Below are 27,923 nucleotides of genomic sequence, written 5' to 3' on the forward strand. Positions count from 1 at the left end.
CTAAGATGAACCATGAACTAGTATTACCGAGAAGCACGTTCTACGTGTTGCCTTCCTGTCACACATTCGTACGAATTCACAGGTGCAACAGAGAGGCAACACGCCGAACGTGGTCCGCGGTAGGCCCTCTGAACATAATATTATCTACTACGATGCGTTTGAATACACAGTTCGGAATGAGCTGCATGATGACATTTTAGCATGTTCATGTTAAAATCCTTGTATTTATCACATTCTAGTTGTTTAATACGGGTCTGATGGTCATTAATTGTCTACGTGGCAGAGTCAAGTGTGATAATAAACACAGTGTACGTTACTTTGAATCGCGCGCTGCCAAAAAGGTGACAGTTATTTTATCACGTGGGTAAAGTTAACCATCCTAAAATATGCACGCCATGTGCACGCCGGCATTTCTAGTCATAATATTGGAACAGTTCAGGTATATTTCGCCATTTTACCTATTAGACCGAATAACTTGGCCAGCCAAAATGAAAGCACGAAATGAAATGCTAACAAATAAGGGTTTAAGGTTTAATAATTTCGTAAAGTTGGATATTTACGAGGAACGAGTAACTGACTAAGTTTAACAGAGATTATAAAATACAATACAGCTTGCAGGGTCACCTCTAGAACTTCTTATCAGTTATCACAACAAGTACCGAGTTATCACGGTTCAATCCGACAAAGGGAAACCTTCGTGGCGTGTATCCGAACGTTAGTTTATAAAACAAAACAAACTAACCTCACTTATCATATCCTCAGATCAATTTAATACTGTATCAGTTAATAATATTATGTTAAATTCGCATAACTAATACGGCCATGGCGATTCCGGTAAGTAGGCACCTATACTGCCCTGCTAAGCCAATTAGTGGTATCTCAATTAAAAATTTAATACAAACATACACCTTACATTCTTTATCTGAAAATTCAATTTTTAACGTCATTTGTTTTTGAGATGCCGCGCTTAGGCTTAGGAGGGCAGTATATAAATAACCTTGTATGCCTATTTAATTTAAACTGAGTTTATATAGTGAGGATCAATGTAAATGTAATGTGAGAAAAATTTTAATGTAAGGATCTAAACAACGATCGCATTAAGAACATCCTCCTTTTTCAAAATTAGTTACAAAAACCTATTTGGTTAAAGTCACTTTGTTAGAAATTTCCATGCAGTCGGTATAGAAAGTAACGAAGCAAGATATGGAGCTGATATAAAAAGAGGAAATGATAGATACACTCTAAATCTAATCTAATGGAATTTGCTAACTATGTAAACAAACAGCCATATTGATGATATTGAAATTGTCTCTGAATGATTAATTTATTAGTGACTTTTGTTTACATAGTTATCAAGTTCCATTAGAATGACACTTTAGGTTTTATTTGCTCATATCAAGGGTGAGAAGGCCGTGCTATACGCATTCTGGGCGTCTTCGTGCACGTGGCGCGTGCGCGCGGCGCTGGTGGCCAAACGCTTGTCTTTCGAGGAGCGGACCATCGACATCGTCAAACAAAAGCAGCAGAAGACTGAGAGCTATCGCGCCATCTGCCCTTCGCAGAAGGTCCCGGCCCTTATCATAGGTAAGTCTTTAAGGTTCGTGCCCAAACGGTGACCAACGGAAGCTAGGTTCAGCCAGCAGAGTTTTTTTTTAATTCGTAGCGTTGTTTTATCACGATACGGTTGCCAAAAATTTTATTAGCAATCTTGAGGCCTTTCTCTAGTAATATAAGGCTACAAATATAATGACCACCAAAAAATACTTAGGTACCCTAAATAAAAAAATCATGCTTACCAAAAAAAATTATTGAACACCAAAAAAATAAGGCCTAAAAATACAAAAGTACAACCATTTTAATTACGACTGCACTTCAAATTGTATTCAAATACCAAATATATTGAATGATCACCAAATCTTGAAGACCAAATTAATGCGATATTTTCACCTAAATAAACCACTATGATTACCAAAAAATGTATACATATATCAAAATAAAGTAAACTAATGCCAAAATTACTAGCCCCTCCCGCTCAACCCCCCGTAGCCCGCACCGCATACCTACCTAACCTAATCTACTTTTCTAGTAGCATTTCGTTATGCTACTAGAAAAGTAAGTTAAACTGCTATCAGTTAAGCGGGTTAGGTTAGCACTGCGACCCTTACAGAAACAGAATGCTACTAGAAAAGTGGGTTAGGTTAGGTTTGAATTGCGACCCTTACAGAAAAGAAATGGTACTAGAAAAGTGGGTTAGGTTAGGTTTGAACTGCGACCCATACAGAAACGAAATGCTACTAGAAAAGTGGGTTAGGTTAGGTTTGAACTGCGACCCTTGCAGAAAAGAAATGCTACTAGAAAAGTGGGTTAGGTTAGGTTTGAACTGCGACCCTTACAGAAACGAAATGCTACTAGAAAAGTGCGTTAGGTTAGATTAGAACTGCGACTGTTACAGGAATAAAATGCTACTAGAAAAAAGTGACGAAGTGGATTAATTAATTTAATAGGACAACGATAGGTATATTAAATATTTGCACATTTTTAATTAAAATGTGGTTACAATTTTTGTGATCATTTACTATTTTTGGGTTTACAATTATTATTTTGGAGTCATTTTCTTTAATAGGATAGCAAGATGTACAAATTTGGTTATCATTTCACATTAAAATGGGGTTTGAAATTTGGTAATCATTTATTATTTTTGGGTTAATAATGATTAGTTTGGTGTCATTTCCTTTAAAAGGATAGTAAAATGTAATAAAATTGGTAATCATTTCACATTAAAATGGTGTTATAATTTTGGTGATCATTCATTATTTTAGGGTGGTAAAATATATTTTTTTGGTATTATATTTTACTAAATCTGGTGATCAGTTAAATAGCAGCCGTAATATTATAATAATTTATATCTATGATAAAGCACATTTTCAAACCGCTTGTCACTAATCGAACCGACTAACAAATCAGGAGGCGTATTACGATTGTAATAACAGGTTTTGTGTTTAATCTGTTTTTTTATGGATATGTATGAATTATGATACGATCAGAGTGACAATTTCTTCAACCGACAACGTCACTTTGACACATTCTAGATTTAATTTATAACCTACTATCAGAATACGCTACCAGAAAAGTTATAGGATGTAAGTATATTTATGGCAGCAGTCGATATCCCCATTGATAAGGATTCAATCTCTCTAAACAAAATTGCATCTATAATTTAAGGAAAACCGTAAAAATCTTCATTTAATGGGACATAAAATGGTGTGTTTTTACTTAGGGCTATTGAGAAAATCATATTGAACATCAAAAGCTTTGAGTCTGAATACTTTACAAAATCGCAATAATTAAACACAAGGCGTCATCAGTAAAAATATAGTTATTTTAGTCACATACATAACTGTTATAGTAAATATTTTTATTATTTGTACTTAAGTTAAACAATTCTGACAGTAATAACCAAATAAACTAACAACTAGAAGCCATTAGGGACTTTATATTCTTGAGAAGTATATGAGTTCATTAAACTGATTAGGTGCTTGAAACTGTATTTATGTCTATACTTTGTATATTTGTACAGGGCAGATTTTTAATGGGGCACTGAGGGCCATCTACTGCATCTACTCGTAGTGCTGCTACGTCAAAATAGTCGACTATTAAAAACAAGGTCGTTAATTTTGTCTTAAATTTTTTTATGGTTGCTGCGTGCTTTGTTCCTTAAGCTTAAAAGGTATTTATTGGCATGAAAAAAGAGCATATGATTTTATTTCATTTTATGATCATACGACGTGTAATAAAATCATCTTCGCTTGTTTTTGGCTCTTCTAGTGCCCTAATCTAAATTAGTCTCAAAGACTTTCTTTTACCTGAAATAGCGATTTTTTCGATTACTTAATATTTTCCAAAATCATTAAATGTAATTAAAATGGTTAATTAAAATATTCTCCTAAGGTCATTTTGGGATCTGGTAGATACCCTTAGTGTCCCATTTAAAATGTTCATTCTGTATACATCATGTTGTATAGAATTATTACCACAAATTGAATAAAGCTAGTGTTACTGTGGTCCGATAGAAAGCTTACAAAAGTTACAAATGGGAATTACATTTACAAACGTAATGGAGTCCCAAATTGACTGTTATGAAATGATTTTGAGATATACATAAATAATATAAATATAACCAAGCCACTCATAGAACATTATCAAGACCAGTGAAACTTCTTCAGCCCATTAAAAAAAACAAATCGAAAGTGAAACTAAGTACTTATCCGTCTCCAGACCCTCACTTTAAAATATAAAATAATAAGGCCTGCACTACGTTATTATATTACAGTACATACATAGTAGATATGTTGCTTTTTTCACGTCATATTGATATCGTTTTACACGTCTTGAAAAATCATTTATTTACAAACAAGGTATATTCGTATAGTGGTATTACTAAAAGAAATTAAAATAGAATTGGCGTTTATGATGGTTCTCTTTACAAACGGTTTTATCAACTCTAAATCTCGACTCTGTACCTACACACTGCTTTTAAGTTTTCAGTAGTTTGTGTTTATAGGTTGTGTACCTGAGTCATAGGTACTTATTGAAACCTCAATGAAATGTAGGTAACTAAGATGACGTCAAGAATATATTTTGCCAAAGAAATTACTTATTGTGCCATATATAGCGACATATACGACACCTTCACGCGATAAGAGCCTAACGCCAATATCCGTTCGATTTGCACAAAAGGAAATACGAAAAAGATTACACCTCATGCCAGCTTTGATCCTTATATTCATCGAATAGGGCATACGTGAGAAATATGCAAAGCGACAACGTTCCGTTCTAGCGCTAACTTTTCAATATGGCTGTTGACAAAGATAAAGTTTCGCTACGTACGAGTATCGTGATACAAGACAAAAATAGACGTGTTATCACTTTATAAAACGTCCAAATAAACTTTCAGTGAAGGCAGGCCTCTACCTGTGTGCGTGTGCGTCCGCCTGTATCTAGAGTAGCTTGGTGAGAGTTTAAACGTCATACTTATAGTAAGTATATGATGGACAACATTACGACCCACCTTGTAGTAAACAATAACCGCGTTTATTGCTTGGAGTCTATTTAAATTTTAAAATAACATATAGAAATTATAGTAATGTCAATGCTTTCCCGACGTCCGACGCTTTACTATGGATATTTATGAATAACTCAGTTATGTTAAGACCAAAACATAATCTCTTTTATAAGGATAAAGCCAAACGAATTTCAGGCAAAAAACACTGATCAACCATGTGGAGGGGGAAGAACTAACTTTATTCCGCAGTTTTTTTATTGTTAGAAAATAACAAGGATCAAGGGGATATAATGGGGGGAAGTAGTGGCGCATATTTAGTGACTTATTTACTTATGCACTATAAGTGTCGCTCCGCTATAGGAATCAAATGAAAAATAGTGTTAGATACAATTTAAAATAAATCCTACAATAACTAGTGGAAACCGCTGGTAAGCTCTGATTTCATAACTACTCAAACATACTTTATTAAATCATACTATATGGAAGCGTGAATAAACTTATATAGTGTCTTATCATACACCTATATTAAGGTGCGTCAGAGGCACATCTTCCTTCTAGTCTGTCGAGTCTGAGGATCATCCTCTATCTATTATTAATCCGTTTATTCGACCGGCAAATCCTTTGCCTAAGTATTACAAGTAGGTACCTACGTAGGTCAACGTAAGTGGTTGCAATTAATTATAGGCGTTACCAACTGTTGCAAGAATGAGAATAACGACTTCATCTGAAAAGTACACTAAAGACACCGAGCGTAATGACTTCGAGTTATTTCTCAAGCGATACGCGTCAGTGCGAAAGAAAAACAACGTAGCAGGTAATCATTCATTGGCATTTACTATTAGTTTGTCCAACTGGCATACAAGATTTTAAAGAAATATACCGTGAATTGAAAAATTCAACTCTTATAGAGAGTTAAAAGGGGATGAAAGTTTGTATGTGGTACAAGTTTTATTTTGAGCTAGGAACCTTCAGGTTATGAAAAGGAGATTGAAAGTCTGTATCGGGAACGAACGCCATAAGAGGACACAATGTTAAATTGTTTCGGGGTTTTTGAAAGTTCAACCCGTAAATTGGTGTAAATTGGCTGATATTTTGTATCGGGAACGATTTTTTAATCGGGGCTGGGAGGGATACTTTGTAGAAATGCACAATATTAGAAAATAAGAAAATAGATTTCCCTTTCTAATTTATCCCTTGACTTGTGAAAAAGAGGGTTGAAAGTTAGTAGAGGGAATCTAATTTATTTTGTGTGAGGAACTTGGGAATTTGGAACTTCATAAAAGGAGACAATATCAAAATTAAAGCAACGTGAATTCAGCATTTTTATAAATTACCTAATCCTCTAATGGGGTTCAAATTGGGTTGAAAGTTTGTATCGGAACGATTTTATTCAGTGAGGTACTTGAAATTTAGTAGTACCTAAATCAAACCAAATATTTTATATTTGGAAATTATTATATTCTTTCTAATACACTCACAAACACGAGCTCATCGATCCTAATAAGAAGAAGAAGAAAGTGTTCCAAAAATTTTATTTCTATTCCGTTATCATTTTCATATCTAGACTATTTATGACGGTAACGGAATGGAAGGAACGAAATTGTATGGATAGGTATTTTGGGACACTTAAATTTCTGAGAGTAACTTCGAATTGATTTTTTAGAAAAAATCTGACTTAGACCTTCTAGTATGTGTATACGGTAGGTACTTACATACCTAATATATTTCTCTTGTTTCACCAAATTAATAGGACGAACATACAATACATACTTGCAAAAAATTTATAATATACAAATAAGAATACTAAAAACCATAGTTCCATTAAAAATAAAGCAAAAGTATAAGCATAACTATGATAAACTGTTTCAATATTGTAGAGTACTTAGTATATTTAATAAAGTAAAACTGGCTGTGATTCTTGAATACAAAGACTTATTAGGAAAGCTGGATAGATACCATAGACCGACCAACCTCAGGCAATTACCCAATGAACCTCAGTTTATAGTCCCCAAAACAAATAATGAATATGGCAATAGAGTTTGGAATTCATACTTACCTACTATTCTAAACAACTTTCCTAATAGAGTATTACTAGAAATAAGTAATAAGCCTAATAAGATTAAGTATATAATAAAAAAAGAACTGAATACCATAGTACAAGAATAATTATTAGTTAAGTAAATAAATATAATACATATACCTACACATAAACATACATAAATACATAATGATAAGTAATAAATATATTAGAACTTAAGATTAGGGAATAAATATGTCCCCCTCATCCTAGTTACTAAAATCTTAAATATTAAAGATTATAACTAGGTTAAGAACGTGTAATGTTATATTTTTTTATGTGAAATAAACAGATTTAATTTTTTTTTTTAATTTTTTTTAATCATTATTTTTCTAGGGACTAAAAATGTATTTTACGCTATTTTACGGGGCTAAAATCTGTCGGAGCAATAGTTATTTCGCGCTTTATCAGGTTTACTAAAGTTTATTTAGTAGTTGTCACTCTTAAATTAACAAGTTTTACTAGGCAGATAACACATCGGGTCATAATCGTACTCCAGTAGGTACTAGGTAAAGTGAAATGAAGATTTAATTAAATGGGCGGATGGACACGTTCCCAGAATTCACTGAACAGAGGATGGCACAGATAATTTGATATAAAGATCCTTATTACTAGGGCATAATTAGTTAGTACAGGTAGTGTTGTCTAGAATTATGGAGAATCCTAACTTTTGACACGAGACCACTTGTTTTATATTAGGTACCTACTTACCTACATTGAGATTTGCGTTTTTAAAATATTAAAATTTTTTTTTTTGGAAACCTAGTAACTTCAAAAATTGCAAATCAATATCGGCCTCCAGTAGGAACAATGCGTAGTAATAGTAATCTGACACTCCCCCTTTCTGGGGGTGTGGGGTGGCCATTTCTGGGCTACGCCCATTTTGGCGGCTTCTGTCGCGGGCTGTGACGACAGCCCGGTCTGTTGTTGCCAACTTGGTTGGCGTTATTCTCCTTCTTGTTCTTCAGGACTTGGTTGGCCATGATTGGTTGATGGCTTGGCGGTCATGTTGGCCAATCTGCGGCTGAAGTCTTTCAATTGTGACCGTTGAGATATTATTACTATAGATAAGCCATACAAACGATGAAATTGTCGCAATCGCAACCTGAGTACCACGCTAACAAAGCTCCGTAAAATTCATGGCGTTTGGGTGGCGAGACTCACGCTCCGCTTCTGTGGTTTGTTCTCAAAACGACTTCAACTCATGGCGCAAAAATACTGGTTCTGTGTGCCGGTTCTATACCTTAGTAATAAACAATAGTTCAATGATTGTGACATGTGTGTTAATGTCATAATAATTAAAAAGGTAGAACTGCTGTCGAATTGGATTTTATTGCCTGATTGCTTGATTGCTTCAATAACACTGAAAACAGGAAATGAAATCGTCTGAGAAATCTTTGAAGCGCCAACTTATAAATCCAAAAATTAGTACCTACATTATATGCATTCGAGTCCCTATCATCTCTCGGTTGCACGCCTCGGCTGGATAATATAAAGCAATAATAGAGGCACGCGAATCATTGCCTTAATCGAATGTTGGTGACGCAATGGCGTCATTGTGTCATCGTCCACAATAGCTCCTCGCATGACAATACTCTAGGTCTAAGTGTGTCCATGCTAACGTATGTTATGCTTAGGTACTTACGTATCTATTCGCAAACATTCTGCTTCGACTATGAGTTCCACCTTGGTAGGTGGCACCCATGATTTGGGGTCAAGTTTTAACTATGCATACCTATCTGAAATTCTGAAGGTTTATTCTAAGTAAATATTCCGCTCACAGTCACATATCCACATGCACCGACAAGACAAAGGCCGAGCTAAGCCTTTAATAAACAGTTTGACAGATGAACGAGGCGTTGTTACTTCGATTATGGAAACTTAAAATCAACAACCTAAAACAAAATGAAATATTGAAATTGGAGAATATTAATTTGCAATAAGTGTCAAATGTGAGACGACTTCTTGTTTCAAATTCTACAGCTAAACGAGATGGCGCTGTACGGTTTCGTACATTTAACTTTGATTTTCAAAAGTTGACGTTTGACAACTCAGTCACCACCAAACATAATGGCGTAGTACAACGGCTCTGTTTCGGCTGACAAACTAGAGGGCATGTTTTTTTCTTAGACTACCTCTCAATTATAATCAATAACTCTTTCGTACAACAGTAAATATGCAAAATTTACTGTCACTAGCATTAAATCATATATGTAAATATGTACCTACGCTGTAAATACCTAGTCCGCAACAATTATACAAATATACAAACACTCGTAAAACTTCTCTCTGCCTACTTATATTCGTGTAATTGTTTAAATACTACTATATAAAACGTCCTTGCTCCCTGCTCAACAAGTTTCTACCAACAAGTTATTTCTAAAACCGACGCAGCAGTCAAAATAATGGTATCGCTAAAAAATACCTTTAAAGAAAATTGATACCTGTGTGGACGAAAATGAGAATCCATTGTAACTAGATTGAATCGATTTAGGAGAGATTCAAGTAGGATGATAACACGGCAGCATCTCCGAGTCTAAGTAGATGCGGAGGGAGATTTTACATAAATTACGTCTATAGCCCTATGCCGATAGCTAGAGGTGAGGTAATATATATATCTTCAAAATGTAACTTACCGGCGTTATACTTTTATATTTATTTAATATTAATTTGTTACTGATGTCCCATTACTCACACAGCATCTCGCTCGCAGACAACTACTTGTATAAAAATGAAATGTATAAAAAAAGTACGTTATAATTTTACAAACGTTTTATTCCAGAAATATATCACTTAATAAAAATTCATTTGACAAAAAGTTATTAAGTACAAAAAGGGAAAACGACTTCAAAAAGGATAAAATTAAATATACGAGTATGCCCATTTAAGTACATATGCGTAACCAATAGGTATCAACCTACGCACCAGGATGAAGGTACCTATGCTTCAAAATTTGGCTCAATGGCACCAACTTCAAACATACCAGTTGGCAGACAGGAAATAAAGGATACCTACTTTCATTATTAAAAAGGAAAATTTATATTGATAAACAATGAAAATAATGTTTGATATTAAATAATAAATGAAATGATATGACAAGATTCCGAAATTTTTCAAAGTGGAAATTCTCAATTTTATTAACTTTCCGACCGCACATCGGTTTTATTTAGCAGTAATAGTAGTCGCATTTACAGGCTTTGATACAAAAGCGTCACATTATATCTCTTTCTCTAGTCAAATTGGGCCCCTGTATAAATTGAGCGGTCAATAACATCTCAATTTATCAACCAATGGAAGCCGTTGCCTTAGTATAACTGTAAGTACATATAGAAAAACTACGCCTGAATTGGTATTTGGGTCATTGTATCGTCTTAATAGACGCAATAGTTTCCATTTGATCATGAGTAAAGGATGACTCAAGTTAGACCGGGCCGTTTCCGGGCCGGAGCTTCCAGTGCATCGTTTTATATGAAAAGCATCACGTGATCGCCTGTCATGTCATAGAAAAGTAAGCCCCGGAACCTCCGGCCCTGACACGGCCCGGTCTAATGTGAGTGATCCTTAAGTGTCTTTCTTTTAAATTTTGCTACAGGCACTTATTGCAAGTGATATTTATTGTTGTTTTATTCTCTTAGAACAAAATACAAAACTGCCATTTGCGTCGGCGTTCTGGGGGCCGATTTTTGAAATTCGTGCGTTCGATTTCACTCGAAAATCGGTGGACAATGGCCAATCGCTAATTTTTGAAATACGAGCGATAGAAATTGAGAATCTAGTGGTATTTACCACTCGTTTTCAATTCTATTAGTAGAATTTAAATGCCTAGTAGTGGAGATATTATTGACCGAAATACACGAAATCAAGCAGTCGAATTTTAAAAATCGGCCCCCTGACTGCATATTTGTCTACGTTCTCGATAAAGGATTCGTATTTGCACAAGAAACACTGAAACAGGATGAAACTTTTTAACTGGCACCTTACTGTTAAGTTAAAAGCGGGGTAAATTGAAATATAAAACGGTGAGTACGATACGATTACAATTAGCCCAGGACACCATCATTCTCATAAATGACGTAAAGCTTAGTGCAGATGACGCTACAATCGTTTAAAACACGTCATTATATTTTATGTCAAAGACAGACTCATTTTGGGTTCCTGACTTTTGGATTCATTTATAATCTGTAGGTTAAATAAAACTCACTAAATATCATGGTGGACTGTAGATAATAATAAATTTATAAATGTTTCAACTTTCAACGAAACATTTTGACCAGTACGAGTATTTAAAGTCTCGCACTGTTTAACACAGCAAAGTTGGACTAAGCTAAATGCACAGATTTTGCAGTGAAAAAGTGTGGGAGTGCATCATAAACTTCAATTTCTATAAAAGTATGAAGTTTATAATGACATCTACACACTTTGTTCTGTCAAAATTAGTTTAGAAGGACTCTAAATTCGTTTTAACAAGTCGGAACTTATAGTGATCATATGCTTCTCCGATTGGAAACAAAGCATATTATATCCACGGTCCTGACCATGAATATTATACGCTTCTCAGATTCACTCTACCAATGTTATTCGTGATAGAATAATTATCAATTCACCTGGAACTACGTTTTAAATGGATTGTCATATGCAAACAATTTTATACTTAAGTATTTACTTAATGACGCAGCGACCCAAAATGAGTCTTGGGCTCCTGCGCAATTTTATACAATCAATTCAATTTAATACATTACATAATTCAAGTATATTTACTTACCATCTGTTAATTTCCGTTTAAACCCGGAAATTAGTATGTAAGTAAATACACAAGAGCAGGTCTGTAGGGAAAGACGCAAATAGTTGGATAGTTGCGTGTCTATGACGATGCGCACTCGGGACGGTGATCAAAGGCAGGGGCGCGGCTAGTGCACTCGTATACGTGACCTTGTCGGGCGGTAGGTACCTATAGGCAAAACCTGATAAGAAAAACATACACCTAGTGTGGTGTCTGTACACCCCCTTATGTTTACTTTCTCTATGGTCTTGTCTTTGCCAATGATGGCGTCCGTGTACATGGTTAGATAGTGTCTTATTAATAAATAAACTACATTAATTAATTTGTGTTTGAATAATTAAGACATCACATTGGCGACGAGTACTTGGAAGACCTACAGTGCAAAATTAAGCATAACACAACTAAAATAACCGATTTACGAGTGATATATGAACATGAGTGATTATGATAGCCATCATCTTTTGTTTTAAAAGTGAAGCCACCAAATAAAGCGAACGAATGTCGGGAGAAACATCTTCAGAATCTTCAACATCAGATGACTCAATAATTGTGCAATACGATAAGACTTCATGGGTCTATAAATTAACAAAAAGTGAATTACACACGACGCTTAACAAGTTAAACATTGTTTTTGATGAAAATTCAACGGTAGATGAACTACGGCAACTATTGGTTGCGTACTGTAAAAACAAGCGCAAAACACAGTCCGAAGAAAAATCTCGAAGTGCAGTAAACATGGAAAAAATGACATCAAATTCTAACCTTCAACCTTTTGACGGAAAAAAGTACGAATGCTTTGAGCAGCAACTTGAATGTTACATATCTTTAAACGATATCGCTGATAATAAAAAGGCGCCCTTGTTATTAACAAAATTAACACCGGCAGTGTTTGAGACAGTCAAATGTTTATGTGCTCCCAAGAAACCCATTGATCTACCGTACGAGGAGTTGACAGAAGTATTGAGGAAGAAATATGTGAGTCAAAAATTTGTATCGCTCGAGCGCGCCGCGTTCCGTGCTAGAAACCAACTACCACAGGAAAACATCGAGGATTATGTCACAGAATTAAAAAAACTGGCTAGCAAATGCGATTTCAAGGATGCAGACGACCAAATTACAGAAAAGTTGATTGATGGAGTTCAGTCTAAACTAGTTAAATTTGAACTTCTTAAAAGTGATTCAAGGAAGCTTGAAGACATAATAAAGTTGGCCAGATCAGTGGAGGTAGCTTGGCGGCAAAGTGGAGGCAGTGCGCAGGAACATGACTCCTCAACTATGTTCTTCTACGGTCAATCAAACAGAAACAATACATCAAATAGAAGGATTAACCGCAGTAACCCTGTACCACCCCGCAATTTGAAGTGTTTTTGCTGTGGGAATACAAACCATATTAAAAAAGATTGTCGATTATTAAAAAAATTTTGTTCAGAGTGTGGTAAACAGGGCCACATTTTTAAGGTATGCCCACAAAATCCCAGGTATAATCGCACATACTTACTTCAAAATGAGGACTTGACCAACTCTACAAAAACAGAAGGAGATAGCGGCAGTGTTGAAGAATCTGTCAAAGACTTATTTAATGAATATGATGTTTATACAGTGAATGTAAGTAAAGTACCTCCTTTTTACATGCAACTAGCCGTTGAGGGAATTAATCTTGACTTTCAATTGGACACAGGTTCAGAGGTTACGGTGATATCTTTAACTGACAAAAATAAGTTGTTTCCATTGAAACCAATTATTAAATGTAAAGCAAAATTTATTAATTTTGACCAAACGGAATCTCAGCCATTGGGCATTTTAGAAAAATTACAGGTTAGCTATAAAGGTATAAACAAGGAATTAAATGTTTTTGTAGCCCAAGGTAATATACCACGAATAATTGGTCGTGACTGGTTGTTTAATCTTAATCTGTGGCCCCCAAAGTTTGAAATTAATGACATCAACATTAATTACAACTGTACTACTGTTTCAGAGGCAGAATGTTTTGTGAAAAAGAAGTACGCAGAAGTATTCGCAGCAGATTGGGGCAACAGTAATGGTGACTCAATTACATTAAAATTAAAGAAAGGGGCTCAACCTAAGTGCCTTCCAGCAAGAAGAGTGCCCTTCGCTCTGAAGGAAAAGGTAAAATTAGAAATAGAGAGATTACTCGAAAATAATCGTATAGCACCAGTGGAACATAGCGAGTGGGCAACACCTGTAGTTCCAGTCATTAAACCTGATGGCTCAGTACGACTTTGTGGTGATTACAAAGTCACATTAAACCCTCATTTAGAAGTTGACCATTTTCCACTGCCACACCTTGATGATATGTTAGACATATTAAAAGAAGGTGAATACTTCTGCGAACTTGATTTGAAGGAAGCATACTTACAGGCTCCTTTAGATGAAAAGTCACAGGAATTAACAACAATTGTAACAGAAATGGGTACTTACAAATATAAGTATCTACCGTATGGAGTCAGCACAGGACCTGGATCTTTCCAGCGCATAATGCATACTAAATTAGCAAATATTCCTAATACAGTAGTATTTATTGATAATATTTATATAGTAGGAAAAAGTATCTCTGATGTAATGAATACTCTTTGCAAAGTGTTAGACAAATTAAAAGAAAGTCAGTTCAAGTTGAAAATTGAAAAATGCAAGTTATTCAAAAAACACATAGATGTATTTGGATTTAGAATTACAAAAAATGACATCAGTGTTATTAAATCAAATATTGAACCTTTATTGCAGGCAAAAGCGCCTACAAACATCACAATGCTGAGGTCATTTTTGGGAAAAGTGAATTATTATGCTAGATTTTTAAAAAACATGGCTTCTATACTAACACCACTGTATGAATGTACACAGAAAAATAAATTTATCTGGTCCAGTGACTGTGAAAATGCATTTGCTTTGATAAAAGAAAAGTTAGCATCAATTCATAATCTAAGACATTACAACCCTAACCTACCTTTGATACTTTCATGTGATGCATCAGACACTGGGCTGGCAGCAGTTTTATCGAATAGGGACTATGATGGTACAGTGAGACCAATAGCTTATGCTAGCAAGAAACTAAATTCCACTGAACAAAAATACTCCACAATCGACAAAGAAGCCATGTCTATCATATACGGCATCACAAAATTTTATAATTATACGTATGGTAGACCGTTTGAACTAGAAACTGACAATGCTGCTCTTGTTAGAATTTTTGGTCCCAATAAGGGCATACCTAAAATGGCAGCAAAAAGACTGCAACATTATGCTATTTTCCTATCAGCATTTAATTATAAAATCAAACATATTAAGTCAAATATAAATCCAGCAGATTTTTTATCAAGAACTTCCTCGGACTTAAATAATGTAGTATTAGATTTCCACCCCATATGTCGTGACGCAGAGGAAAGCTGTATTTATCATATAGAAAATTCAGAAATTAAAGTTTTAAATTGGAAATCCATACAAGCTGATACAAAAAAGGATCCCATATTAACACAAATCATTAGATACAATACTGACGGTTGGCCTGACAAAAAAAATGTTGATAAAGAGTTGTTACCATATTTCAATAAGAAAAATGAAATTAGTAGTGACAGAGATTGCCTTTTCTGGGGTTACAGAATAATAATTCCAAAATCATTGAGAGACTCAGTCTTATCTGAACTGCACAAGAGCCATTTTGGCACTGTGCGTATGAAACAAGTGGCACGTTCCTTTTTCTGGTGGCCCGGGGTTGATGCAGATATTGAAAGTATAACTAATAATTGCATAACATGCTTAACTAATCGAAATAACCCCACAAAAGGCATTCAGAAATCGTGGCCAATACCACCCACAGTCTGGCATCGTCTGCATGCAGACTACTGTGGACCGTTTTATAATAAGATGTATTTAATAGTCATAGATAGCTACTCAAAATGGCCTGAAATAATAGAAATGAATAAAATCGGCTCTACTCAAACCATAGAGGTATTAGAAACATTGTTTGCTAGACACGGTTATCCGGTACACCTGGTCACGGATAATGGACCGTCCTTTGCAAGTATAGAGTTTAAGAGATATTGTGAATGTAAACAAATAAAACATACCTTTTCTCCTCCATATCACCCGGCGACCAACGGTGCCGCGGAACGTTTTGTTGAAATATTTAAAAGCCACGTGACGAAAATTAAAGAGAGTGGATATAACATCAAATCTGCAATTAATCTATTTCTTTTTGATTATCGTAATATGCCCCACAGTACTACGGGGGTTACGCCTGCTAAACTTCTTTATCAAAGGGAGCTTAGGTCTAGATTTTCATTGCTTAGGCCACAGTCTATTGCTGATAAGTCATTGGAGATGTTAGAAAAACAAGCAAGGTTGGCATCGGGTAGTAGATTAGTTAAATTTACAGTAGGGGAGAAGGTAATGTTGAGAGATTATAGGAAAGATCATAAACCTTGGATTCAAGGAGTAATTGTAGAAGAATCCATTCCGGATACCACTTACATCATTGATGTTGATGGTGTTATGTGGAAAAGGCATGTTAACCAAATGATTAACTGTAGTGATAGTTTGTTAGAATAAGCACCTATGTAAGTTTTGGGTTATGTTATTTAGTCTTTAGTACCTAAGTTAACAATTAATTGTTATGCTCTAAGAGTTGCTTTTGTTTATTTCATAAGCTTGTTGATATAATTTTTGAACTGTCTGAGTTCTGGTGGGGAGAGTGTGGTGTCTGTACACCCCCTTATGTTTACTTTCTCTATGGTCTTGTCTTTGCCAATGATGGCGTCCGTGTACATGGTTAGATAGTGTCTTATTAATAAATAAACTACATTAATTAATTTGTGTTTGAATAATTAAGACATCACACCTAGGTTCAAGAGGAACGTAATAATGAAGTAATACGTAATGAGAACCGTATTATTATAATTTCGGTACCGGTCGATGTAAGAAGTCTAGTGAAACTAACCGTGAATCATTCAAGACTGCCCTTATTCGGTTAAGGACAGATTCTGGTTATGGCAGATTCTTTTTATGGCAGATTCGTGTTAGGGCAGAAATACAATCATCAATAAAAGTGGATAGTATGTGTAACGAGTAACGACACTCAGTTTAACAGCATTAAATTTATTAAGTGATCTATTTTTTAACCGACTTTCATATCTGAAAAGGAGGTTCTCTTTTCGGTTGTGTATCTATCTACCTACCTGTCACCGTGATGAAATAGGGGCCAGGGGCAGTGGGGAGACACTCCTGACTTCGGGCAAACTCGGCTCCGTTCGGCTCAGCATTGCTCCGAGCAATTATTAGGGTTGATACAACTTGACGTCTCTTTGCGTTCACGACCACCGATACGATAATTACTTGAATTTTGACAACCCTAAATAGTCGAAAGGGATAGTGCTATAAGTTAGAAATGGATATCTTGATTCGACCCTCAATCGCTGTCAAACTTCGGTTTTGTCCTTTCTGTACGGTAGTACTATTACTTATTCTGTGCCAGGAGGCCTACCGAGAAAACCGGAATTCCAAATTGCGGACATCTTTCTCATTTACTCCAATTAAGGCATAATTAGAGTGAAAGAGAAAGATGCCCGCAATTTCCGAACTTCGGTTCGACAAAAGACGAATCTATATATATAAATGCAAGTGTCCTGACTGACTGACTGACTGATTCATCAACGCAGAGCCGAAACTACTAAAGCCAGAAAGTTGAAATTTGCACACCAGATTGCATTTATAAAGTGTACAAGAGATAAGAAGCGATTTTGAGAAATTCAACCTCTAAGGGGGTTAAAAAGGGGATGAAAGTTTGTATGGGGTTAAAGTTTTCTTTTAAGCTAGGAATTTGAAACTTCGTAAAAAGATATATTATTAAAATACAAGAAAACTAATTTCAGCGTTTTTGAAAATTCATCCCCTAAGGTGATGAAAAAAGGGTTGAAAGTTTGTATGGATATCAAAAAAATTTTCAAGTGGTGGACTTGAATCTTTGTATTTAGGGATATTATTAGAAGACAGGAAAAGTAATTTCAGCGTTTTGTAAAATTTATCCCCTAACAGGGTTAAAAAGGGGGTGAAAATCTTAATCCATTACAAATGCTTTGAAACTTCGTAGAAAGGCATAATAGCCGATTACAAAAAAAAAGTAATTGCAACGTTCTTGGAAATTCAACCCCTAAGGGGGTTAAAAAGGGGATGAAAGTTCGTCTTCAGGTGCAAATTTTATTTGAAGCTAGGAACTTGAAATTTTGTAAAAAGGTATTATATTAAAATACAAGAAAACTAATTTCAGCGTTTTTGAAAATTCATCCCTATGGTGGTGAAAAGGGGGTTGAAAGTTTGTATGGACATCAAACATTTTTTCGAGTGTGGGACTTGAATCTTTGTATTTAGGGATATTATTAGAAGACATGAAAAGTAATTTCAGCGTTTTGTAAAATTTATCCCCTAACAGGGTTAAAAAGGGGTTGAAAGTTTGAATCCATTACAAATGGTTTGAAACTTCTTAGAAAGGCATAATAGCCGATTACAAAAAAAATTGATTGCAACATTTTTGGAATTTCAACCCCTAAGGGGGTTAAAAAGGGGATGGAAGTTCGTCTGCGGGTGCAAATTTTATTTTAAGCAAGGAACTTGAAACTTTGTAAAAACGTTTTAAATTAAAATACAAGAAAACTAATTTCAGCGTTTTTGAAAATTCATCCCCTAAGGTGGTGAAAAAGGGGTTGAAAGTTTGTATGGATATCAAACATTTTTTCGAGCGCGGGACTTGAATCTTTGTATTTGGGGATAATATTAGAAGACAATAAAAGTAATTTCAGCCTTTTGTAAAATTCATCCCCTAACAGGGTTAAAATGGGTTTCAAAGTTTAAATCCATTACAAATGCTTTGAAAATTCTTAGAAAGGCATAATAGCCGATTACAAAAAAAAAGTAATTGCAACGTTCTTGGAAATTCAACCCCTAAGGGGGTTAAAAAGGGGATGAAAGTTCGTCTTCAGGTGCAAATTTTATTTGAAGCTAGGAACTTGAAATTTTGTAAAAAGGTATTATATTAAAATACAAGAAAACTAATTTCAGCGTTTTTGAAAATTCATCCCTATGGTGGTGAAAACGGGGTTGAAAGTTTGTATGGATATCATGCATTTTTTCAAGCGCGGGATTTGAATCTTTGTATTTGGGGATATTATTAGAAGACAATAAAAGTGATTTCAGCGATTTGTAAAATTCATCCCCTAACAGGGTTAAAATGGGGTTCAAAGTTTGAATCCATTACAAATGCTTTGAAACTTTTTAGAAAGACATAATAGCCGATTACAAAAAAAAGTAATTGCAACGTTTTTGGAAATTCAATCCCTAAGGGGGCTAAAAAGGGGATGAAAATTCGTCTTGGGGTGTAAATTTAATTTTAAGCTAGGAACTCTAACTTTTTGGAAAAAAAGGTAATAAATTAAAAAACATGAAAACTAATTCAAGCACTTTTGAAAATCATCCCCCAAGGTGGTGAGAAAGGGGTTGAAAGTTTGTATGGAGATCAGATATTTTGTGAATGCGGAATGCGGAACTTGAATCTTTGTATAAGGGCATAGGTACCTATTATGAGAATACAAGAAAAGTAATTTCAGCAACCAACATCAAAATCCACTTGACTTAAAACTTCATACAACTTTCTAAAAAAGAAAAGTACTTAATTTCAACATTGCTTGGATATGAAAATTATAGGTACTAAAGATGTAAAATGTTGAAGATAAGATTCCACGCGGACGAAGTCGCGGGCAACAGCTAGTAATTCAATAATCTTCAAAAAAGTGGCTGAAAGGTGCAAAGACGTCTGAATTAAAAACAACGCGGCGCGCTCATTCATTTAGTGAAAAACAAGATCAGAATATCGCGTCGATCTAATATTACATACTTAGATAAAAAATCATCTCAGTTCACTGTTCGGTTTTAAATTGTTATCAAGTGTCATAGTTTTTAGTCGCGACTGTCCAATATCTACCCTAACACGAATCTGCCATAAAACGAATCTGTCATAACCAGAATCTGCCGTAACCAGAATCTATCCTTAACTGAATAAAGGCAAAACTGTTGTCATAGGTCGTCATTAAATACTTATTGGACAATTCATTCGTGACATAGCCACAAATATCAAAATTAAATGAATAGTTTTCTGAGGTCTGAGGTTTGAGGTCCGAGGTCGAATCGGCCCCTGATACGAGTATAACCAAAACCAACGCAGCCATAGAAAGTGATTGATAAACCCAGCTATCGCAGTCGGCCGCAGACGGCAGCCGGGTCAATTGGGCAGGCTTTTTATTTCTAGACACAGAATGATTAAAATTAAGTGATTGCGATTGCCTACAATATTGGCTATTGTGAGGCCTATTCACTGTTAAAAGAATTAGACAAATTATGATAGGATTTAAATCTAATTTAAACAACACTTTATTATTGCTATAAAACTAGAAAATCAAACGTGCCTCGCTATTGTCGGCATTCCATAAAATACAAACTTCTATACTAATACTTTGCTGACTACGAAGTACCTGTAGCTTTCTTGGGGTGCCGAGTGATGACTACGATGTTAAATCCTCCTATACTTTTACATACAAGTAATAGGCAGCATATTAAAGATATTTCTATATACGTACCTTTATAAGTGGCAAACAAGGACAGGGCCGGCTAGTTACGACTAAAAGGAATGTATTTCATAAAACATGTACAGATCATTTTGAGTCGCGTACCAAGAGGACCAATAAAGTTACTCGTTGCATTTACGATTACGTCGATTACCCACCTGCTGACACGCCAGAGAGCAATAACGCGCCGACACAGACATACAGATACTCTTATATCTAAGTGGATCACCCAAATACGCCGTATTCGCAATTTATGCAGTCACATGGTTTTTTTTTTTTAATTTGTTTTTCCATATAACCAAATCACTTACCACTACCAGACAAATTCAACATGTAACTATATTACATAAAAGAAAACAAAACATTAACAACACACGAAATATAACAATATCGCAATTCAAAAAAGCAGAATTGACTGAATTAGGTATTCGTTTCGTAATTGATTTTTACAATGATATTTAGAATAACGTGGAGTAGTCTGTGGCCCGTTTTTATTCTTGACAGAAAAAATAGTTAATTTCAAGAAACTTAACCTCGAAGAGAATGCCATGACTGACAACGCAACCTCATTAGTATTAGTATTTAAGTCCTGTTATACTAACACTTATATGGGTCTTGCCTGAATTAAATTATTATTTTATTTAATTTAATTAATTTTAGATCACTCTCTTGGGGTCATCCATTAATTACGTCACACGAATTTCTAGGTTTTTGACCCATCCCCCGCGCCTTGTCACACTTGGTCACATTTGGCAAACCCCTCCCCCCCCCCCTAGTGTAACGTCACATTTTTTTACGAAATCGCCAAATCGAATTAAGTAAGTACCTAAGTATTATTAATATTTTATCAAAATATTTTTGACGATGTAAATATTAGTAATTTTATAACCCAAAACTGCTTAGGAAAGAAAATTAAACGAATAAAAACGATTATCGTTTTAAAAACTTGTTATTTAAATGTACAGCGAATAAAATAATTTAAATAAATTTTCGGTTACTGATGAAGTTAAAGTGACGTCACAAAGTTTCTGTCTCCCCCCCCCCCCCCATGTCACAATATGTCACATTTTCTTGACCCCCTCTCTAAACGTGTGAAGTAATTAATGGATTACCCCCTTCTAATATCGAGAGTGTCATGAGAAAGTCAGTGTTTTGCGTTTATCAATCATCGTCACGAATATTGGAATCACTTTCAGATGGTGTGACGCTAGTAGAATCCATGACCATTCTGCAGTACTTAGAAGACACCCGCCCACAGCCGAGCCTGGCGCCCGCCACTCCGCTGCTCAGGGCCCGGATGAGGGAGATTGTTGAGGTAAACCCTGTACCCTGAACTCGGTACAGATATAGGACCATGGACGTGGTAACTTTACTTTTAGGTATGCGCATTGGCTTTGCTACCACACATTAGATAAGTTAACCAAGAAAATTAAAAAAAGGAAAGAAGTATTTAAATATTATTTGCATTCCTTGACTTGAGTATTTTTTTATTGTACGTGTACCGTGGAATAGGGTTAGGTACTATGGCTCATACTTGCATCATACTCGCATATTAGTGCGAGCGAGATGTATACCTATAGAAAGAAGAGGTATCAAAGTAACTTCAATATCAATATAAATTTGTGTTTTCAAAAGATACACTAATATTTCTTATTGATATGAAACCAATATACGGCCCCGACACTATCATGGATACTGACATTACTTTGACGGAATGACGTTTTTAGTGATAGTGTAGGGAGTGTCATGAAGGAATGACGGCAAGTAATGAAGTTTGTTTTGATAATTTCCGTCAGTATTGGAGTTATGTCAAAGTAATGATACTAGAAATGACATTATACTGACAGTGAATTGGTAAGAATGATGGAATCAGAATAGAGCAATAAAATCTAATTGCGGCCTTTAGGTCTTTTTTTTAATTCATCATTATCAAACTTTGAAATCATGAGATTGATCTTGATCATACATAGTACCAAATGATTTCAGGAATTCGTCTGGTTAAAAAAACGATTTATATTAATTCAGTTCACATTTTTTGTCGTAATTCATTTATCCGTTTTGACCCGTGAATCCGGATTTCCAATAATCCCTTCTTAGTGATCCCTTACGACGCGGACGTTTCGGGAATCAATTCAAATTTGGCATGAATGGAAAAAGGTATGTAACATAATATACGGCGTTGCGTTTAAAGTATGTAATTAAAGGATTTGTATTGAAATTAAAAAAAAGCATTTTTAAATAAGCGACTTCTAAAAGGAGTCTCAATACGCTTGTACGTATGTTATTTTTTTCTTATTATTCTTAAGATTTCGTACCTCAGAGTTCCATTATTTCTCAACAGATTTAGAAAAATATTTTTCCTTAGTCTCCAAAAACTGCACGGCTACCACGAGTTAGCATTTTATTGTGATTGAAGTTAGCGACAGCGTGAACTCAATCGAAAAGTTACGTAATATTTGGAATATTAATACATTACTAGTACTTAACGCCGCTCGCACCATCCCACTAACCCGGGTTAAGTGGGATGGTGCAAGTGGCACTAAGTCGGTTCACAGTTCCTGTCAAAAAGATCGTCCTCTTGACGTGTGGGTGCCAATATCTTGCGGTGGATCTTCCACAATAATTATAATTATGATAAGTTATGGGCGGCACCCTAGGTTAGGTTTTTTATAATGTGTTTATATGTATTTTTTATGATTTTGTAAGTGTTTATGTTTTAGTTTTATATTAATATTATAAAATCCTAACCTAAGACCTAAGATAAATAAGAATGATAATTTATAATCCCCGATTGGTTATGATCATAAGATTATAATAGGTACGCCATTTCCAATTATGTATATTTTTAGTTGTATAACTGTCTGTACAAACAAGATTAATGGACTTCTTAAAAATTCACAGTTAGGAACTAATACCATAAAAACAACAAGTTAACAACCTGCCTATTATTAGGTAAGTCCCACTTAATAATATTTTATACAAAAATAATATACGAAATCCTGAATTTCTTCAGTAAGTTCAGTAACCCGATTGAAGTAATAACTAATTAGCCAATTATTGAATATCTTTTATTTTTATTTTTCAATGAATATAATGTCTCGTTGAAGCTCTTTAATTGGCTTTAGACATGCTTTAGACAAATCGTTTCAATCGGATTAAGAAAGCATATTAATAAAATACCTTTATTGAGTTTCCATCTTATTCTGTGTACTCGTACTTATGTATTTATGTAAGTATCAGCTTTTCCGATGTATTGTTTGCAGATACAACAGAAAATCGCATTGCAATATTTTTCTATTTAGGCCTTGTTATTTCTATATACAGGGTTGGACAGATTAAGTGTCCTAGTTTTAAATAACCATAAAATTAAAACAAAGCTTCAAATGTGAATATTAAACTTGTTTTTATTTTAAGCATACTCTATATTTACAAAATTAATTCATTAGCTCAAATCGCTCTCCTTTAACCTGTATATCTTTACGCATTCTACCATAGAATGAGTTGCACGCGGCACGCACTACCTCATCTGGTATATCGTCACATATCTTGACCAACCGATGATTGAATGAATTTAAATTCATTCCCTGTGTGCTGCCAATCCCCATATAGAAAAGTCCAACGGATACAAGTCTGGTGAAGATGCAAGCCATTCTTGCCACGGTATAAAATCTGTCAAATTTGTTCGACACCGATCTTGTGTACGTTTAGCTTTGTGAGACGGGGCACTGTCTTGTTGAAAGCAATAATAGTCATCCCCAAACAACTTTCGGATATTTTCTAGCATATGACCCTGCAACACGTTCAGAATATAATAGTCGTAGTTAATTTTTACTCCCCGGTCAATGAACAGCAGTGGTAGTTTGCCCCTAGGTGATATGGCACCCAAGTGGCACCCCATACCATGACAGCCGACGAACGCTTTGAAACCGCTGTACGGCTAATTTGTCTACTGGAATATCCCTTAATGAAGCACCGTAAACGCGATAATTTTGTTGATTGTGGCTATCTTGCAATTGAAACATCTTTTCATTGGAAAAAATAATATCTTGCACGTTCGGAATTTTTGCTTGTATAAATTTACAACGAGCTGGCGTTCCGCGTCATGTTGATAACAATATAAAAACAATAGATATCAAGCTGACGTCTAGAAATCATAAAGACGCATCAATTCTCGATTAATAAAAAATAAAATAGTTAAAAAAAAGTTGCGCTATATTTAAGTAAAATGGCAGTACAAAACTAGGACACTTAATCTGCCCAACCCTGTATTGTATATGTTGTATTATGACGCAGATTACAAAAATGTTACATACTAAGAATATCTTACAAGCACGTAGTATGCAAAAATAATAAATATATCACCATAAATTTAGTCATGATAAGCGCTGGTGGCCTAACGGTAAGAGCGTGCGACTTTCAATCCGAAGGTCGCGGGTTCAAACCCCGGGTCGTACAAATGACTTTTTCTGAACTTATGCACGAAATATCATTTGATATTCACCAGTTGCCTAGTTATCAACTAAGCGGGCCCCAGGCTCTCATGAGCCGTGGCAAAATGCCGAGATAACGCAAGGAAGATGAGTGAGCTCCATAGCTTTGGCGACGGTGGAGCGAACTATATATGGTGGACGTTGGGGTGTGTGACTGAATTCTCGAGCTATGAAAATGATATACATAGTACCTTATTACTGTATTGTGGTAAATGACATCCATCTTAGCCATGCAGGGGGATAGCCAAGATGACATCATCAAACATCAACATTTATTCAGCAAATAGGCCACAAGGGCACTTTTACACGTCAACATTGAATTAACATAAAAGCAAAAATAATAACATCAACAATTTTATCAAATAAAACTAACAATTCAATCTAACGTATTACAATTACTAAGAGATGTATATGGTCTCTTAATGTCGAATTACATACAAAATACAGATAAAAAAACACACAAAAAAAATCTATAATATTTAGAGATGTAAATGTCTCTAGGTGTCAGAACTATAAGATTATATAGTTTATCAAGTTATCCTTAGAGATATATAGGGTCTCCAAGAGTCAATATCCTGTATAATTAAGAGAAAAGAAACATACGAGAACAGAATGAGGCGTCTCACTGTAATTAATTAATAAAAATTAAGTTACTAAGTATAATAGCTCGTGTTAGCTTAAACAGACCAGTCTCCACAAACAGCACCCGTTCACGAGTATGACGCGTATCTCATCGCCTTTTTTTTTTTTTTTAAAGAGGGGAAATGCTTTACGCATACCACCCCGGCGCGGGGACGGGCCGGGATGGTTATGTGGGACTCCCTGTTGTGGGCTCATGAGACCCCAGGTTTACCCACTAAAACCCCTCTGTTGCCGCCTCGCTGCTATACGGCGAGGTCCCAGGAACGCCGAAGTACTCTTCCGCAACCTCGCCAGGTATCTCATCGCCTCCCTCAACCTTCATTCGGGAAAGTGGCGACCCGATCAACGACGCCACCGTAAGCAAAGACTTTTAAGCGAGCATGACATGTTCAAGCTACCGGCCTATATTAATATTAAAATAGTAATAACATGTAGCTGTAAGACACGGCATTTTGTGCTCATATGTTACATAAAAAGACAGTATAGCTTCACATAATTACTAGCCTAAGTTGACTTAGAGATGTAAAGGTCTCTAAGTGTCAGACAATCATGGGTAGTTAGATATACACCAATCGATACTTAAATAATGTATGAAAATACTCGTAGTACCTAATATGACTTTTCGTAGCATCTGTCAGCCCGATACATTTTGTCTTTTCGTTCGGGATTTATCGATGTAAGTACCTACGATTGTCATCTTGGCAAGGCCCCCAGCAACCTAACGATTTAACAATCTTCTAGTGAAAATAACAAAATTTTAACTTGCAAAGTTGTCTTTAATAAGTGTTAGGTCACTTTTTGCTATGCAATTGAGGTAAAATATTCATATAATAATATGATATGATGTGATATTATAATAATTAACATTGAGCTGATCTGATGATGGAGATCGATAGTGGCAATTCAAACACTTTGATAACTAACACAACGCAACCTCATTGAATTTGGGCCCTTATGAATCGCCTCGATAAGTAGTAGATGACTGTTTAACTGTACAGTCAGTGTTGAAATATTTATTATTGTCAAAAAGGTTTCCTTCCTATTCCGTGGCACTATCACAAAAGTATAGTTCGTAACATCTTTGATTATTCTACAGACAGTAGTTTCCGGCATTCAGCCGCTACAAAACGTCGGGCTCCGAGGTTCGTTCGAGAATGAGGCGCAGTACACGATGTTCGTCCGTCACTGGACCGAGCGCGGTCTCGAGACGCTGGAAGAGCTGTTGTCGAGAATCGCACGGGACCGCATGTACTGCGTCAGCGACCAGCTTACTCATGCCGATATCTGTCTCGTACCTCAAGTCTACAACGCTATTGGAAGGTAAGTTTTCAAATAAAGAACGCGCAAACCTCAGCGCGGATGTCACAGAAATCATTTAAATTTAATCTTTACCGGTTCTTTCCGGTGAAGGAAAACTACGAGGAAACCGAACTTAACCTTGTTACGAGTATTTCCCTTTGGTCTAAAAAAAAGATCTGAAGGCAGGCGCTAGCGTAAAAGCTATTGCGTGACCCAAATCTTTGATTTACGAGTAGCGGACTTCGGAATTGAAAGAAACAACTTAAATTATGTTTATCAAATAATTATCATAAAATACTTGAAACGTTGCATCGTATAAGCTAAGGCTTAATCTTAAAAGCTACAATAACGGTGTCCATTATTGATAATGTTTACAGGCACAAGATAAACATCAATACATATCCAACGGTCGCAAAAATTTACGAAGCACTTCTCAAAGACAACGTGTTTGCGGCCACACACCCCGATAAAGTAAAACTTGGATCCCAGTAAAAGCGCATTGCATTTCAACATGTTTAAAGAATGTTAAGTTTCCTATACCTTTTACAAAACTTTTATAGTCTTGGCTTGTATATTGTATCAGTGTAATTGTTAATCAGCACACAGATAACCGAATGGGCGCTTTTAATATATTACCGTGCAACAGTAACAGCATATCGCGGCCGTCAACAGCAGTCGGTAATACGTGCCATTGACGTGGACATTCACGGTAATGTATAAAAGCGCTTAATTGTAATAAAAATAAATACTTATGTTTACACCGGCTGATTTTATTCAACAAATACCAACGCAAATATTTACCTCTTTCTGAATACACCTGACATATTGATAATATATTATTGTATAAAAATAGGTATGTATATTATAGGCACTTATAAAAAAAACAATAAATATTTATTCTCTGACTTGAACAGAACAAAATGATCAGCAGAGGGCGGAATTACTCACT

The 27,923-nt window shown here is 35.4% G+C and overlaps 3 protein-coding genes across 3 annotated transcripts in view; 2 read left to right on the forward strand and 1 right to left on the reverse strand.

Moving 5' to 3' along the window:
- Nucleotides 1–27,923, reverse strand: part of LOC134678556 (probable nucleoporin Nup54) — a 294,899-nt gene that overhangs the window by 75,083 nt on the left and 191,893 nt on the right. The window lies entirely within an intron of this gene.
- On the forward strand, nt 788–27,732 carry LOC134678573 (probable maleylacetoacetate isomerase 1). The gene is made up of 5 exons (XM_063537197.1): nt 788–834; nt 1,401–1,584; nt 21,740–21,858; nt 26,772–26,995; nt 27,352–27,732. Exons 1-5 carry the CDS (start codon nt 823–825, stop codon nt 27,464–27,466), a joined length of 654 nt encoding a protein of 217 aa, XP_063393267.1. The 5' UTR covers nt 788–822; the 3' UTR covers nt 27,467–27,732.
- Nucleotides 12,193–13,994, forward strand: LOC134678355 (uncharacterized). Its single transcript, XM_063536899.1, has 2 exons — nt 12,193–13,524; nt 13,895–13,994. Exons 1-2 carry the CDS (start codon nt 12,418–12,420, stop codon nt 13,910–13,912), a joined length of 1,125 nt encoding a protein of 374 aa, XP_063392969.1. The 5' UTR covers nt 12,193–12,417; the 3' UTR covers nt 13,913–13,994.

This window comes from Cydia fagiglandana, chromosome Z, assembly GCF_963556715.1.
Source record: "Cydia fagiglandana chromosome Z, ilCydFagi1.1, whole genome shotgun sequence".
In the NCBI taxonomy this organism is placed as follows: Eukaryota; Metazoa; Arthropoda; class Insecta; order Lepidoptera; family Tortricidae; genus Cydia; species Cydia fagiglandana.

Excerpts from the sequence above, each read along its gene's own strand:
- LOC134678355 (XM_063536899.1), top strand. The coding sequence starts at position 12,418 with ATGTCGGGAGAAACATCTTCAGAATCTTCAACATCAGATGACTCAATA.
- LOC134678573 (XM_063537197.1), top strand. Across the intron at positions 1,585-21,739 it reads GGTCCCGGCCCTTATCATAG|ATGGTGTGACGCTAGTAGAA; the intron begins GTAAGTCTTTAA and ends AATCACTTTCAG. Across the intron at positions 21,859-26,771 it reads GGATGAGGGAGATTGTTGAG|ACAGTAGTTTCCGGCATTCA; the intron begins GTAAACCCTGTA and ends ATTATTCTACAG.